We start from the raw sequence: 17895 nt of genomic DNA on the forward strand, positions 1-17895 counted from the left end.
TTTTTTTTTTTTTTTTTTAATCCACCCAATTAGGTTTGGACTGTGTGTGCTTTGGTCCCCAAAGCTTATGGTAAGCAGTACTGGACATGGTCAATACACTGATTTAGTTCAACAAACCATACTATACAGCAGGCACTATTCTAGGAGTGTGTATGTGTGGGTTTTTTTTTTTTGTTTTGTTTTGTTTTTTTTTTCCCCCCCGAGACAGGGTTTCTCTGTGTAGCCCTGGCTGTCCTGGAACTCACTCTGTAGATCAGGCTGGCCTCGAACTCAGAGATCCGCTTGCCTCTGCCTCCCAAGTGCTGGGATTAAAGGTGTGCGCCACCATGCCCGGCGAGTGTGTGTGTTTTAGAAACGACCAAGACCAAGTCCTTCCTCTATTATTTAGCTTCTCACAACTGTGGACAGTGATGGCATATGGACGGAGGGAATGAAAAATGGAAATATTTTGGAAAAAACATAGCATTTTGTCAAATGCAATAACCAAAATTAATTCAAAATCCAACATCTAATGAAACCAAAGATTACAGCAGTACTTTCCTGTATTGCACTGTGCACTTCACAGTGGCCCTAAGTCTGAGCACAGGTGTGCACTTTGCACTGTGTCTGTGGGCAGGCATGGGAGGCCTGTGACCCCCGTGTTAAGAGCTGTGATGCTTTACTGCACACCTTTTCTGCTCTTATACAAAAACACAGTCTTCTTACAACCAGTCTTCTACATGGAAGTATTAAGTTAAAAGTTCCAACATTCTCTGAAATGTTCCTAAACATAGCTGTCATTCTGTATTATATACTAATCTAGGTGGCCTTTTTAATATTGACCATTATCAATCAACTCTGAAAAATATCCAAAATACTCTATATTTGAGGTATCAAAAATTCAGTTAATATTTAATTCCTTAAAAATACAAATTCATGCCGGGCGTGGTGGTGCACGCCTTTAATCCCAGCACTCCGGAGGCAGAGGCAGGCAGATTTCTGAGTTCGAGGCCAGCCTGGTCTACAAAGTGAGCTCCAGGACAGCCAGAGCTATACAGAGAAACCCTGTCTCGAAAAATCAAAAAAAAAAAAAAATACAAATTCATTAATCTTATTAGTCTGGAAGTTTGCTTTCATTTTTAATAAATGCAAAAATTATATGCATGCCAAAGAATTGTTTTAAGATAAATTTATTTGTAGTTGTTACCAGTAAATGTTTTTAACTTGTGTGTTTGGTTTATGTGCTTATATATCCAGGGTCACAAAAACTTTCTTCCTCTCTGGGCTAGAGAGAGAGATGGTGGTTAAGAGCGGTGGCTGCTCCTGCAGAAGCTCCGGGTTTAGTACAGCATATACATGGCTGATCTGACTCCCTCTTCAGGCCTCCATAGGTTCTAAGCATGCAGGTGATAGCTATTCATATGCAGACAGAACACTCAAAAGAAGTCTTTTAAAAAGTTTTTCTTTAATCCCAGCACTTGGGAGGCAGAGGCAGAGGCAGGTGGATTTCTGAGTTCGAGGCCAGCCTGGTTTACAGAGTGAATTCCAGGACAGCCAGAGCTACACAGAGAAACCCTGTCTCGAAAAACAAAACAAAACAAAACAAAAAATAAAAAAGTTTTTCTTTCTTCTTGGCTACATATGGTGGTGCACGCCTTTTATTCCAGCACTTGGGAGGCAGAGGCAGAGGCAGGTGGATTTCTGAGTTCGAGGCCAGCCTGGTTTACAGAGTGAATTCCAGGACAGCCAGAGCTACACAGAGAAACCCTGTCTCGAAAAACAAAACAAAACAAAACAAAAAATAAAAAAGTTTTTCTTTCTTCTTGGCTACATATGGTGGTGCACGCCTTTTATTCCAGCACTTGGGAGGCAGAGGAAGGCAGATCTCTGTGAGCTTCAGATCTGCCTGGTCTACATGTAGAGTTCCAGGACAGCCAGGGCTATATAGACACTATCTCAAAAATAAATAAATAAATAAATAAATAAATAAATAAATAAAATCTAAAGATTAAAAAGAAAACAAGAAACAACACCCCAAAACTCGAAGTTGCTCTGGAGCTAAAGGGGGGTTGCAGATGGAGAAAATTCAGGAAGTCCTGCTCAACTGGGGCTTACAATCCAGCAGATCAAGATAAAAGGTTTAAAACACATGCAAACATGGCTATGATGAGCATCTGAGAAAGTAATGCTTGTGATGAGGAAACGTGAACAAAGGAACCAGTCTTTTCTTGAGACATCAAGAGACGGAATTCTGCTGAGGAACTCCTTCCTGAACGGTCTGTTCAGTGAGGAGCTCAAGGGGTGAGCTGCATACTGCTGCTGAGCAGCTATCCTGTGAGCTACCTGCAAAGCTAGCACACGGATATACAAGTTCCAGAATGCACCCATTAAAGAAAAAACCACCAACATTTGTGTGTGCATTTATGTGTGTGTGTGTGTGTGTGTGTGTGCGTGCACGTGCTCTCGAAATAAACTGTATGTTTAGCTCGGAACCTCACAAAGTGGACCACTTCTCCTCTCTGCCCTGACTCTCCCAGCCAGTCTTCCCATGCAGCCAAAAACGAACACCCTCACTCTTCTTCCTGCTTCGGCTTCTCTGAGTACTGAAATGACCACGCCTGGCCCACAGAATCTTTATGTTTTAAAGATTTAAAAAATGTTTAAAATTATGTCTGTCTGTGAAAGGTGGGCAGTATATTCACATGAATGCAGGTACCTGAGGCCAGAGGCATCAGACCCCTCAGAGCTGAAGTTATAGGCAGTTGCTAGCAGCCTGATACGGGCGCAGAACACGAGCTTGGGTTCTACGCAGCCGTGGTTCATCAACCGTCTCTCCAGCTCTTCTTCATTCAATTATTTTAAAATTGCGTTACTAAACTGAAGCTTATCCTTCAGAGTGAAAAAAAGTTCTTTTCTATACCCATTTTCACGGTTGTCTGTATAATGTCATACGTGTCCTTTCCACTTTATTCACTGAGGCAGCGTCTCTCAATTAAACCAGAGGCCCCTGATATGCTCGTCTCCCTAGCCAGCTTGCACAGGGACTCCTTGGATCTGCCCTGAGAGGCCCCACGCTCACATGGATTTTCATGAGTTCTGGGAGCAGACTCTAGTCCTCACGCTTGTGTAGACAGTGCATTTAACCACTGAGCAATGTCCCTAGCCCCACTGCCCACCCCATTTTCTTCCCAAACCTTCCCACTCAGCCCCTCAAAATTCTTTCCCATTCCCAACACAACACAACTGAAGAAACATCAAGCAATATTCTTCTGAGGCAATGTCGTCTCAGAATCTCCAAATAATATTCCCTGGCCAAACTCACCATAGAGAGCTGTCCAAGTTTGATTAATTACATCTAGACACACAGTTCCTGACCTGAAACAGATGAAAAAAAAAATGGCACTTTTTAAAAATTAGAAATCTAGTTGCATGTTCTGGCAGCCAATTTTATCAAAACTACTTTGTAACAGACCCTTTAAGATGGGCTGGGAGCAAACTGGGGGAGAAGGCCAGGGATTGGCAAGCTCTGCTGTGTTTCCTTTACAACCAACAAGGAACAAGAGTGAGCAGCGTTCCAAGAAGAACACACCTGACCCAGGCAATGAACTATAGGTAGACCTTGTGATTCCCCAGCACAGAATTTCACTAGACAGTCAAGTGTATGCATGTCTCCGAAGGAAACAAACTTAAAGAATAATTTGAAAAATAACTATTCTATATTTTTAAAAATATTATAGATGTCAAAGATTAAAGTTACTTAAGGAAACTTGACAACTAAAGGTAGTATATGAATCTTACACTACCGCCCTACACATTAGGTAAAAAGTATTGCATCATATTAAATTCCTGAATCTACTTTAGTGTGGTTACTTAAGAGAACATTATTTGTCATCAGGATGGATACACCAAGGTATTAAAGAGTAAGGAACACAATATAGACATGTAACCTACTCATGCAAGGTTCACAAAACTTTCCTATGTTGTTGTGAGACAGCCAAACTAAAGCTGGACGAAGAAAAAAGTCCAACCAGATAACCAGCACAGGATGGGCAAGACCGGCTGTGATGACATTACTTATAAACAATCATTAAGAAATGGGTAATTAAGATTCATTAGCTAAAATGAAATTGTCATTCATATTTGTCCCTCAAGAACTAAGAAATACATTCAGAGCTGAAAACAGTGAACCCACATGCTGACAAAGAGGTCTTTGGGGTCTATATAGTAAGAACTGAGATGCGGAACATTTCAGCTGGATACCAAAGGAAATGAAAGGTCCAGTCATGGAAATGGAAATACGTGAGCAGCACAATCAGTAACTGTACTGGACCCTCAATGGCTCAGACGATCATGGCCCTAGCACTCTACAGTTAAGTGACCATTCATATAGTCCTGCTTCCCATAAAACCCAAAAGATAAGAGTTTTTATATCTGTGAAAGAGATGACCTCTAATTAATCAAGAACAGCTGCTGCTAAAATTCAAACATTTTTAAATAGTTACTTACGCTTCATCAATGTTGGGATGGAAAATTTTATTCATGAATCCTGCAAAAAGAGATGTTAATTAGCAGCACAAAGTATGCAGAGAACAGCGAGTCTTAACTTGTCAGTACTGGATACCACTGTAGGACTGGCAAAGGCGGTGATCCTCAAATTGTTCCTTTCAAACCTACATCTTTGGCTACCTATAGAATATATGAGATTTTATATATGCATTCACTCCATCTAACTAAAATACAGAGCCCTGTAATAACAACCAAGGAAGCTTTGGGACCATGCAGCTATTTGTATCAGATAATCTTTTTTCTTTTCTGCTTTTTTGTGACAGGGTTTTCTCTAGGTAGCCCTGGTTGCCTTGGAACTCGCTGGGTAGATCAGGCTGACCTTGAATTCAAGAGATTCGACTGCCTCAGCATCCTGAGTGCTGGGGATAAAGATGTGTGACACCACCGACTGGATCAGATCATCTCATAACCAACTGTCTTCTGAATCATGCAGGAGCTTGCCAAGAAAATATTTAACAGTGATTTATAACTAGTGCCACGATGAAAGCTAAGAAACGGCACTCCAACAGCTGTGCTTAACTTAAAAGTTCTCAGTGTAGTTATGGGTATCATTTGACCACACAGTACAACATGAACCAGAGCTACTGAAGTTAGAGCACGGCCCCAAACCACAAAATTTCACAAGAACAGGGACCAAAGCTGTTCCTTTGAATCTATTCACTCAAAGGAAGTCAATTTTAATTAAAACCGAGGCAACTAAGAAAAAAGGAAAGGGAATTAAAATACATTATCTAAGATGGTTCAACCTGTCAAGTTTAACTTTTAAAATATATTCCTAGGAAAGTATAAAGTTAGAAATTCTTCTGCTTAAATTCCAGTAAGTAATTTATCCATTTTAAACTTAACGTTAATGATTTCATCAATATATAAACAGAATAACACTCAGAGCTCCTCACTATGCCATTTTCCCATGATGCTCGCTGAGGAGGACTGTGCAGTCCTACTACGTTGTAGCCCTACTATGTTATATACCATGGACAAGTTCTCTGAACTATTCTTACCACCACTGACCCCACTCCACCTTCTCATCCGTTTCCCACAGGGTCTGCCTGTCCTTCCAAATATGCCTGTTAGCACCCACTTGGCAGTCATGTCAGGGCACAGGAATGAGACAGGGCCATCTTCCTGGTGGTCACTGTAGCTCAGGCCAAGAGACAGAAGGAAGGAACTGTTATGTGTTCTAAGTATGGACACAGAGAGCACATGCGGAAAGAGGGAGAGGGTACGGGAACACAGATGATGTGGCAACTCAAAGCACAGCCTCAAGTGACTTCTAAAAACCTTACAAACATCTCTCTGTTAGGTAACAGGACAAGAACACAAACGCACAGGCACTTTCAGACTTTACTCTAGCCACCCCAAACAGTCCCACTCTTTCATTCTTGTCTTTATGTTTACAGCTTTATCTATTACTACAGCAAAAGTCCTATAATGTATAAATCACGGTGATGCAAATGACTGCATCAATATTAATTTTTCATTAAGACGCTTGAGATTAATAAAAGCTAATAAAGTGCTCATCATTTTTTTTAAGATTTATGTACTTATTTTATGGATATGAGTGCTCTAATCTGCATGCCAGAAGATGGCATCAGATCACTCTATAGATGATTATGAGTCTCCATGTGGTTGCTGGGAGTTGAACTCAGGACCTCTGGGATAGCAGATAGTGTTCTTAACTTCTGAGCCATTCTCTCCAGCCCAAGTTCATGTCTTAAAAGGAGAAAAATCCCCTGTAATCCTAGGAAAAAAGTGAGACACCCCCCAGCGCCCTCCCCCCAATTCAATAACTAAAGCAGCCATGGACTAGGAATCCTACACAGCCAGGCACAAAGCACTAGATCAACATGTCAGTTTGGATAGATTTAAAGTTATATTGAAATGGAGAAACAAAGCGAGATACTATAAAGCTGGTAAAGGCCCTCAGCTGAGGTGGTGCAAGTCTTAAAGGAGAGTCTAGTACTGCCTTCCTAAACAGAGATGCTGTCAAGCTGCTTCCTAAGAATCTGTATATACCCACAGGTTGCTGATGCTCTCAGCTGAGTATTGCTTCAACACTTAGCCCTAATGGGACATCATAGCAAACACGAAGGCCCCACTCCAAGGTTCAGAAACATGGAGGAAGAGGAGGCAGAAACAGTGGTAAAAGGCAGAGGATGGGAAGGAGTACTGTGATGTACTGTCTTCAGGACATGGAACTCAACCATAAAAGTAAGGGGGGCCATATTGGGAATTTCTGGGGAAGAGTGGGAAGAGGGAGGAAGGTCTGTGGGTATACATGTATAAACCTGCCCAAAAATAAACTAAAAATACTATTTAAAATAGGCAAAAACAATGTAACAGACTGATTGATGTATTAATAACATAGTATTTAAATAACAAAGTAATAATATCCCCTGGATTTTGTGGTATACTTGTAGTGAAGCACATATATCAAAGTTGCAAAGGTAGTCTACTAGGCTACAGAGCCGTGAACACAGTGGACATCAAAATAGGATGTGGACAAGATGGTTCATGAGGTTTCATCTGCTAGGGATAGTGCTACAAGCCTGTAACTAGAAGGCTCATGTGGGGTGTCAAACCTGAGACCAGCCCTGACGATACAGACATATTCTATCTCCAAAAAAGAGAGATTTTATGCAACACTAAATATTCCTTTTAAAAGAGAACAAAGATGGCTGGAGAGAGAGCTTAGCAGTTAAGAGCAGATGCTATGCTACTACTGCTGAGCTACTAGTCCCAGCATCCATGTGGTGGCTTACAATCAACTCTAACTCCAGCTCCGGGAGATACAATATCCTCTTCTGGCTTCATGGCACACACTCACATAGATACATACACATAAAATAAAGAAATCATAATAGACAGACAGACAGTCAGACAAAGACGGGGCTAGAGTGATGGCTCAGTGGTTAAGAATATTGGCTGCTCTTTCAGCCTGGGTTTAGAGGAGCTGGTTTCAAATCCTAACAACTACATAAGAGCAACAGATATCTGGTAACTCCAGTTCTAGGAAATTTGGTGCCCTCCTCTGGCAGTGTATGCATACACACAGTGTACAAATATTCATGTAGGTAAGACTCCTATATACAAAATAAAAATAAATTTTCTTTAAAAAGGAGAGACAAAGTACTTGGGTATTTTTACTTTTTTTGTTAACAGCAAGTATGCACACAGACAGGAAGCTGGTAGCAACACATTCAAACGTTAGTGTAGAACACTTGCCACAGTATTTTCAAAATCCTACCCCACCTCCACATCCTCAGAACCAGAACTAGGGTTCAACAATGTGACAAGTGTTGGGCGTCTGCGTGATAACTCCTGAATCTCTACACTGTGACCAGCCTCTAAGTGTCAGGTGTCTGCGTGATAACTCCTGCATTTCTTCTTTCCCTTTCCTAATGCTCCTGAATTTCTATGTTTAATTTTAAAAGTTAAAAACCTTTCAAATAAGTGGAAACAGTATCCAGTTTTTAAAGTCGATTGAACTGTATGTGTGTAAACTAGTGCTGAGTCTTTTAAAGGAAAATGATTGATAAAATCAAAGCCAACTCTTCTGAGACCTAACATCTTTAATTTCCTCGTTTAAATAAAACAAGAATCCATTCCTAAAAAAACAAAACAAAAACAAAACACCGCGCTCAGCTTGGGGGGAACGTGCTACTCAAGATCATTTAAGAATAAAGTGTTGGGGGGGGGCTGGAGAGATGCCTCAGAATAACGTTAACAGCACTCACTGACTGCACTCCCAGAGGATCGGAATTCAATTCCCAGCAACCACATGGTGCCTCACAACCACCTGTAATGGGATCTGATACCATCGCCTGGTGTGTCCGTAGACAGCCACAGTATACTCACGTCTTAGAAAAAAATAATATACTATGATTACCTCATTCATAAAGGAATTTAGAGCCTGGCCTCACTTATAATCCTCCTGCTCCTGCCTCCCAAGTACTAGGATTAAATCAAGGGCCTCACACACTCTAGGCAAGTATTGTACAACTGATCTACCCCACAGCCTACAAAGCCTTCCAATGACTAGGGAACAGGACTAAACACTGTTTTCTAACTCAGAAGAATGGTCCTCTATGAACGACGGCAGCTCTGCCACTACTGACAGTCCACATGTGCTCTTGGCGGTTAGCATTCTGCTTTGCTGGAATCCGCTGTGAGTCCTGCTGAAGCCAATGCTCCCTGTGCTCACTACACAAGAGGCTTTTCTGGCGCGTTCTTTCAACAACATGTTAGATTGATTATAAGGTAACAATGTCACAGAGAAAAAAGATAGGAAGGCTAGAGAAGAGGTTTCAATTTTCAGTTGTGGCAGGAAAAGGTACCTCACCAAGTGGGAGTGGGAGCAGCACTTGGTATGCAAGAGAACACCTAAGCTATACAAACAGTGGAATGTGAATCCCACTGGAAGTTTGCATCATTCATCTTCTGAAAATCAGCAAAGACACAGCTAAAATGATGGGATAAGGGACAGATTCAGGGCAGAGAGGATGCTAGCTTTCAATAAGAGGAAAATGAAAAGCCCTAGAAACTAGTGTCTGAACATCATTTCTTGTTTTTAAACAAATGGCTGACAAAAAAAAAAAAAAAAAAAGCTGTTGCAGTAGAGCTCGATTGGCTTCCATCACTTGCATTATTTGAGAGATGGTATAATGGTGTATCTCAAGCAAGTCGAATCAATAGGAATCCTACGTGGGAATTCAGATTCAGCATTCTGACACCAGGGGGCACCTTAAAGGAATAAGAATGACGCTGGTTGCCAGGCAGTGGTGGCGCATGCCTTTAATCCCGGCACTTGGGAGGCAGAGGAAGGCAGATTTCTGAGTTCGAAGCCAGCCTGGTCTACAGAGTGAGTTCCAGGACAGCCAGGGCTACACAGAGAAACCCTGTCTTGAAAAAACAAACAAGCAACAACAACAAAAGAATAACATTGGTGAAGAGCTTGGACAATATCAAAACTGTCAGGCAATGAGTAAAGTATGCCCTTCTTTGGCCTTGGCTTGACAGTACATTTGAAATCCATAGTTTCAAATTTGGCCTGGTTGAATCCAGGAGTATATAATAGGACCAAACCCCAAAAGATTTGGAACCCAGAATGTAATCCTCCAATATGCTAAGAATTACAAGTGTCAGAATTCTGAGACAGAGGCCAGAAGCACATGCACAGAGCGAAGTACTTAACTGGGTGATGTTCTGGCCCCAACTCTGTTACCAACGTCAGGCTTTGGGCCAGTCACTTCACTTCCAAGCATGGGACTGTTTTTTATCTGGGGAGATGATTAAACAGCTGGACTGTATGTATCATCTCTAAACTCCCATTCTTACTCTATTTCTAGAGGTCCTTTGGATGTCAAAAATCTAGGATTTCTTAAGTATCTAGACCTCCAAGAACAGAGGACTTAAAAGGAAATGGCCACTGGTGACTTTGTAAGGCAGTGCTGGTAAGCAGAATATCTGAGAAATATATAAGTAAGTACCGTGTGTATCACCACCAGAGTCACAACACCCACTGACTGTTCCAAAGTGGGCAGTATTAGCTGACACCGTCACCTTCAAGGACCAGGTACTATTAGACCAACACTATATGAGAAACCTTCCCAGGCCACAGGAAGTTCTTCCTGGTGCAGGCTTTTATTTAAAAGAAAATACAGATACTTTTTATACAATTCCATACATGTATAGATTTTAGTCATAGCTCTCCTGCTCTCCACTTCAACTCCATCTGCATCCTTCCTTCAACTCCATTCTGCATCCTTCCCCTGGAGGTTATTAGCAGGCTGTTATGGAAGAGGAGAATGCGACTATGAATGTGTGTGTTTCAGACATGATCTATGTAGCCCTGACTGAGCTGGAACTTGCCTTGCAATGATTCTCCTGCTTCCTAGATTAGAGGCATATGCCATGATCCATAGCTCAAATTGTTAAAACAAGAACCCAAAGCCAATCAGTGAAAAGGAACACTGTTTCCTTACAGCTGCTCTTGTACAGTCTGTGCAGTTTCTAGTACAGCCCCTTATTCTGGACAAGGATGCCAACAATGAAACTTCTAGATGAGGAAGGGAGAAGACTGGGAAAGAACAAACCAGGAATTCAGAGAAGGAACATTCTCAGGACTGGGCATGTTTGCCCTGGCACGGTCTTCTTCCTTTTGGCAATGCTATGATCACACTAATGAATGTGTCTGCAGCAAGACAATTTCCCCAATGCCTGTTTCCATTCCACCAGAAACTATTATGAAGTATTTTAAGAGGACATATTTTGAAAACAGCCTTTATGGGAACATGGTAAGTAACTAAAAGCAGCAAGTCCCAGAGACAGACATGGGGTGGCAGGAGCATGAGGGAGACCGAATTCAGGATCTCATGCACACAAGGATATGATTCCATTCTCTGAACATGTATTTTTTTAATCTATATGGCTTAACATTTTACTTGCTAGCAGACATACTAATGATCAAACCTGTGGGTAAAAAATATTTTTGGGGTCAATTCCCTATCTGGAAATTTGACAGGTTTATCTTGATGCAATGAGAGGTTGGAGCTAAGGAAATAAGGCAGTAGGGGAAATGCCAAGGGATAGAAAGAGCCAGGACTGAAGTGGCTGAGGTTTGCTGTGGCTGATGGTATTTAACTGTAGTGTATGAATTCCTGAGAAAATGCAAGTAAAAACATTGTCATTTTTGGTATTTGTTAGGACACATATGCCCACACAAACCTTCTCAGAAAGTAGATAATTCAAAGCCAAGCATTTGTTTTTTTAAAATAGTTTTAAAAATATATTCAGGGGCTGAGAATATAGCTTGGTGGTAGAGCTTATGCTTATTTAAGTATGAAGCGCTGGGTTCAACTCCCAGGACCAAAAGAAAAACCTACATACAACACAAGACTGAATGCTCTTTCCTTGAAGTAGTATCTCAGAAACACACACACACACACAGAGTTCTCAAGACGAAGTTTCTCTATGCTATGTTGGCCTCGAACTTAAGAGAGCCAGCTGCTTCTGGCTCCCAAGTGCTGAGACTAAAGGCCTGCGCCAGCCACCACTTCAGGTTTGAGTCCTAGCTTCTGTCTTCATTCCTGACACTCAGGCAACCAGAGTTAGAGTTACTCAGCTGAAGAAGGGTGACAGCCACATTTCAGCTGTGTGCACTGGCACACCATCTCAGACAGACAGGCCTGCACCAGAACAGAAGACTCTTCAGACTGGGACTTCCCCCCTCAGGAGACAGACCTGGCCTGTCTCTTTTCAAGTGAGGAACCAAGCAAGGAAGAGCTCACTCTCAAAACCCTGTGTCATGGAAAGTTCTGAACTGATCCTATGAGTTCATGAGATCTAAACTCATCAGAGAAGCTTTTCTAAGTTTCTGAGAAAAGAATCTGAGGAATGGGCTGGGTGGGTAAGAAACATTCATTTCTAAGTAAAAAACAGTGATAGTTGTCCTTCAACAGCAGGATTCTTCTATCAAACTTTAGCCCACTCCCTAGTATTTCATTTTCAACCTCTTCCCCATCTCAACAATTTATCCTTTAGTGTCTTGGTCATTCATCTAGCCACACTAAGAGCTTGCAATGTAGACCAGGATAGCACCTCAAACTTAGAAGAGATCTGCTTGCTGATGGCCCTAAACGCTGGGATTCTGAAGGTGTGCACTACCACATCTGGCTCTAGTAATTTTAACAAAGTCATTAATTAAAAGCTGTTACTTTAAAGTCAGATTGCTCAACGCAGTGAGCCTTAACAAGTCAATTTCTTTGTCTTTCTACTGCTATTCCTAAGACTAGATTAAATAATTTCACCAAGTCGGGCGTGGTGGCGCACGCCTTTAATCCCAGCACTCGGGAGGCAGAGGTAGGCAGATTTCTGAGTTCGAGGCCAGCCTGGTCTACAAAGTGAGTTCCAGGACAGCCAGGGCTACACAGAGAAACCTTGTCTCGAAAAACCAAATAGATAGATAGATAGATAGATAGATAGATAGATAGATAGATAGATAGATAGATAGCAAATTACCTCCCTCTCCTAATCTCCCCTTTCTTTTTTGAGATAAGGTCTCAGAATGAAGACCATGCTAGCCTCAAACTTACAACCCTCTTGCCCTGCCCTCTGAAGGGCTGGGGTTATATGTTTGCCCTATCATACCCTACTAAGTAACTTCATGCTATTGTTCACAACCTAGAAATGAAACTCTCCAGCACATACAACTATCACTCTTAAAAGATTTTATTATTTTGTTTTTATGTATGTATAGGCTCATGGATGCCCAAGTAGGCCAAAGGGGGGCTTTTTGGCATGCCCTGATGTTAGAGATACAAGAAGTTGTGAGCTGTCCAACATGGGTAATGAGGTTCCAAACTCTAGTCTTTGGCAAGAACACGCTCATACCCACTGAACCATCACTCTATGCCCCATAACAACTTATTTTAGGAGCTGGCAAGGGGGTATTTTGATGTTGATACTATCTTTCATATATTCTCAAGTGAAAATAGAATTTATAATACAGTTGCATTCTAATAGAATTTGGTATGGCCATAACAAAACAATCAGAAAATCCCCTCCAGGATGGAAGCAAACACTGCCGATTTGGTAACCAATATGGCGACACATCTTGAGGCAATCAAATGGATCCATCTCTAAAGTGCCTGCCAACAACTGGGTTTTTAACAACACCCAAAATATATACAAATCTTAAGTGGTGTGACAATGCTTTTCAAAGGAAACTAAAACATAACTGTTTGTGGGGTATTTTTTGTTTGTTTTTTTGAAACAGGGTTTTTCTGGGTAGCCTTGGCTGTTGTGAAACTTGAGTTGTAGATAAGGCTGGCCTGGAACTCATAAAGACCCTCCTGCCTCTGCCTCCCAAGTGCTGGGATCAAAGATGTGTGCCACCAAACCCATCTTGGCATAATTTTTTTTTTTAATTCCTTTAAATTCAGTTCAAAGAAAAAAGAAACTGATTGGGAGATGGCTCAGTGTTAAAAGCCTTTGCTGTTTTTCCACAAGACCCAAATTTGATTCCTTACACTCACATTGGGCAACCCACACTTGACTGTAACTCCAGTTCCAAGGCAAGAGCTGTCCAGAAGCCATATATTATTAAAGGAAAACCCAGTGCCAAGAGTAGATTACTTTCCTAGTGGTCACAGAGGCTTCTCCCAGGGCTTTCAAAACAATACAGCAATGGCCACTATTCTTGTTTGCCCACCAGAACTAGATGGTAAAACTGTAACATACCTTAGCCAGAACTGGCTAGAAGCTTCCTACCTGCTGTGGCTTGCCCCCAAGGCTCCAAAGGTACTATGTTGCTACACAGGCTACTATGGAGAATTGTCGGCAGCAGCTGTTACTCAGGTGTGGACTCTGCAGCAATGACTCACCAGGCAAGATGAGCCTACTGCAGCAGGAATGGCGAGTCTGTTATGGAGTAACCAACTCCTTTCTGACTGAATTCCATGTCTGCTCCACAGGAGGAACTCACGGCAGGTCCTGGAAACCCATCCAGAAGCCTTTGGCCGAGAAAAATCATACATCATAGGCAAGAAGCTACTGCCACTGTTTTGCTAAGTAGCCAGGATATGCCTGTCAAATTGCCTTCTAAATAACTATGTTTGTGCCCATAGATTAGTGCTGCTGTTAGACTTATTACCAGAAGGTTCTTTCTGCAATGGTCAGAGTGACTCATAACATGGGATATTTATACCACTCCTCCAAGGCTCAGGAAACAAAGCAGAAGGGGCAGGCAGAAAGGCTGTGAGAGGCAGAGCAAAGTGGTGAGTGTGAGGGAGCAACACGTGGCATGGCTATCGCACTCCTGAACTGACTGCCGATGTTCACCACAAGACTGGCCCCTCAGCACTGTCTTGTAATAGAGAGGGGTCCACGGAGCACTACTCTCTCTCTGATTTACACCTAGCTAACAGTCAATATGGGATAGAGACATGCTGAAGAGATGGCTCAGTGGTTAAGAGAACTGACTACTCTTCCAGAGAATTCCTGAGTTCAATTCCCAGCAATCACATAGTGGCTCACAGCCATCTATAGTGCGATCTGATGACCTCTTCTCATCTATCTAAAGACAGTGACAGTGTATTCACATATATAAAATAAATACATAAATCTTAAAAAAAGAGGCAAGGGATAGAGATGCAGTCTTCAGTGGTATAGCTACTAAAAAGGTATCGAAGCTCCTTAATGAAATTCACTGGGCCTGCCTCTCTCTCTCTCTCTCTCTCTGACATACAAAGACACACAGACATGAAAAGAAAGGACAGTTAGCTGGGAATGGGAAGGGAGAAAGGGAATTAGGAGGAGTGGGGGTTGGGGTAATAGATGATACAGTAGAAATATATATATACATATATGTATGAAAAGTTATAATACCTATTATGCATAAACAAAAACACTTTAAAAAAAAACGTGAAAAAAGGCACTGTTCAGGTCAGAATTTAAACTGGTATTATTAAGGCAGCTTCAAGAAGGAAATGGCTAAGTCCTCTATTCAGCAGGCAGGGTCAATGTGGAGGAGGGGAGAAAAGGTAGTGGGGAGATGAGTTCATATGACATGGGTCCCTGACTGCAGGTTCATTAATAAATGACTTTTCTCTGTGGTAACTTGGTACTCAGTTCTCTCTCTGCCCCACTCCTATTCATTATCACAAAGACCATATTCCTAACCTCTCAGCCTTTTTATGTTCCTCTCCTCAGTGACTGTTCCCCATCTCATTCCACTCTATATGCCCAGGACACACCAAGAACAGTCATGTCTACAAACAGCTATGCCTCTCCAGTCACAAATCCAGACATTTCCTTTCCTACCAGTCTCTTGTCCTTACCAAGGATCTTCTAAAATTCCTCCTCTTCCTACCTGCCAGCCTTTATTCAACTTCAGACAGAAGCGCTAACACGAACATCACTCTGTAGCCTTCCTCTGCAAATCCCATGCCCTTCCTTCCTTCCTTCCCACAGAGAGTATCTATCAGGTGTCCCTGTGCATGCCCTTGAATGGAGCTGTGCCAGCACCACTCTCACTCCTGACTTGACAGCCACACAGGCTCGCTTTCTTCAGGGACACAGTCTGTGACTGACACACCCCGCTTATCTCTGGACTGCTGTAAGTGACCCAATGCATATGCCGTGATTAGCTGCACTATTATAATTCAGGGAGTGCCGCACACATTTCAAATTCATGAAATAGCTTTTGGACTGTTTTTGGTACATAAGTGAGCTTTAATTAGTGGATACAGAATCCTTGGACTTAAGAGGGTAAATTGTACTTGGACATTAGGGTGACACTAAGGAGAAGTATGTTCTTTCTAATATTTTTCAAAGCAACAGACCCTGAGTATTTGCTGGGCATGAGGGTTGTTAGCAAACAGAGCCTTTGTAGAGTTTGTCTATTTATTGAATTTTATTTTTTAAGATTTATTTTATGGATGTGAATATACTATAGCTGTCTTCAGACACAGCAGAAGAGGGCATCAGATCCCATTACAGGTGGTTGTGAGCCACCATGTGGTTGCTGGGAATTGAACTCAGGACCTCTGGAAGTGCTCTTAACTGCTGAGCCATCTCTCCAGCCCCTGAGTTTTTTTTTTTTTCCACACAGCTGCTTCTTTACTTATGGCTTTCTCTCTTACAGCTCTCTTCCCCAGCAGCTTCTTCTTCCTCCGTCCTTCTTGCAGCAAGCCTATTCTCCTATCTCTCGGCAACTGACTTCATCTCTCTCCTGAGTTTTATTTTTTAAGAAATATAGCAACTTGTCACAATGTGCTCAACAACTCTGTGTGGACCCTTGGCCACTTAAACTCTTCCCCTTCTCTCTGCAGCGGCTCACTGTTCTCCATAGGAAGAGCATCTGCCACCACTGCCTGGCACTATATATTATTTCTAACATCTTCAGTTAACACCCTGGTCTTTTTTATTTAAAGATTTATTTATTTACTATATGTAAGTACAGTGTAGTTGTCTTCAGACACTCCAGAAGAGGGCATCAGATTTTGTTATGGATGGATTTGAACTCAGGACTTTCAGAAGAGCAGTCAGCGCTCTTAATCACTGAGCCATCTCGCCAGCCCAACACCCTGGTCTTATATATACAATTTCTAGCATCTATAGTGCATACTCTTCTCCTTTCTTTTATCCCCTTCATTTCTTAAAGGCATGGCTCCTACTTGACCCTACTATACCAAGTTTTTCTTTCCTAAACAAATCCCTCAAGAGAACAAGTCAAAAACCTTTCAGAATATCCCATTAAAACAGAACAAAACAAGGGCGTGGTGGCGCACGCCTTTAATCCCAGCACTTTGGAGGCAGAGGCAGGCAGATTTCTAAGTTTGAGGCCAGTCTGGTCTACAGAATGAGTTCCAGAACAGCGAGACAGAGAAACACTGTCTTGGGGGAAAAAAAACAAAAAAACCAAAACACCCAACAGGCTGCACTGATGGTACCGTGTCTTTAATCCCAGCACTCAGGAGAGAGAAGTAGGCAGATTTCTTAATTCAAGGCCAATCTGGTCTACAGATCGAGTTTCAGGATAGCTAGCGATACATAATGAGATCTATTTTACAGCTAGGAGTGTGAAGTATCTTTAATCTTAATACCTTTAATCCTATACCTCTAGTCATTGCAAAGCAGAAGAAGGTGTTCTCTTTGAGTCCAAGGCCCTGTCTCAAAACCAAACCAAAATAAAATGATGCCCAAATCTTCTCTTTTGGTGGACTTTGTTTTAGCTTTGTGAGACAGTTTCATATAACCCAAACTGGCCTTGAACTCACTAGGCAGCTGAGGATGATGGCCTTGGAATCTGATCCTACTGACTCCACCTCCTGACTACAGTATGTGACCTTCAGCATTCTTGTCCACACAGGACCTTTCTCACAGATGGAATTAAAGCTTTTACCCAGAGCTCTTTCTTCTCAACAGAAGGGTCATCCTGGACACCCCAAATCCAACCTTTAAATGATCTTTCCATTACATTTAAGATGAATTATGAGCTACGAGCCTTACCTTCACAATGCTCTCTGACCAACCCTGCCTATGTGTGCCCCATACACTTTTCCCTGACTGACATACTTGGTTAGAGAGGCTTACAATTAATTTTTAAATATCTGATCCAATGTAACTATCTCATAACATCAGTTCTTTGCATAAAGAGATGAGTTATTTTAAATTTTGCTAGGAGCACATTGTGCTCATTTCTGTATTCCTAGCACTTGAGTGAAAGCACTTCAGGAGAGCAGAGATCTGATGGACTCCATGGAATGAGCTGCCACACATACTTTAATGCACACTGAGACGGTTCATTTACAGAGCACCCGTGACAAGGGAACATTTCCAACTGCATTC

At 41.9% G+C, this 17895-nt stretch overlaps 1 protein-coding gene across 1 annotated transcript in view; it reads right to left on the reverse strand.

Annotated features, from left to right (window-relative positions):
* The window catches only part of Ube2h (ubiquitin conjugating enzyme E2 H), a 93389-nt gene that overhangs the window by 27101 nt on the left and 48393 nt on the right, over positions 1–17895 (reverse strand). The window contains exons 4-5 of the mRNA XM_021164600.1: positions 4486–4525; positions 3302–3354 (exon numbers count right to left, since the gene is read on the reverse strand). Of these exons, the coding sequence (XP_021020259.1) occupies positions 3302–3354; positions 4486–4525 (93 nt within the window). The remainder of the gene's footprint in view (positions 1–3301; positions 3355–4485; positions 4526–17895) is intronic.

This window comes from Mus caroli, chromosome 6 (assembly GCF_900094665.2).
Source record: "Mus caroli chromosome 6, CAROLI_EIJ_v1.1, whole genome shotgun sequence".
NCBI lineage: Eukaryota > Metazoa > Chordata > Mammalia > Rodentia > Muridae > Mus > Mus caroli.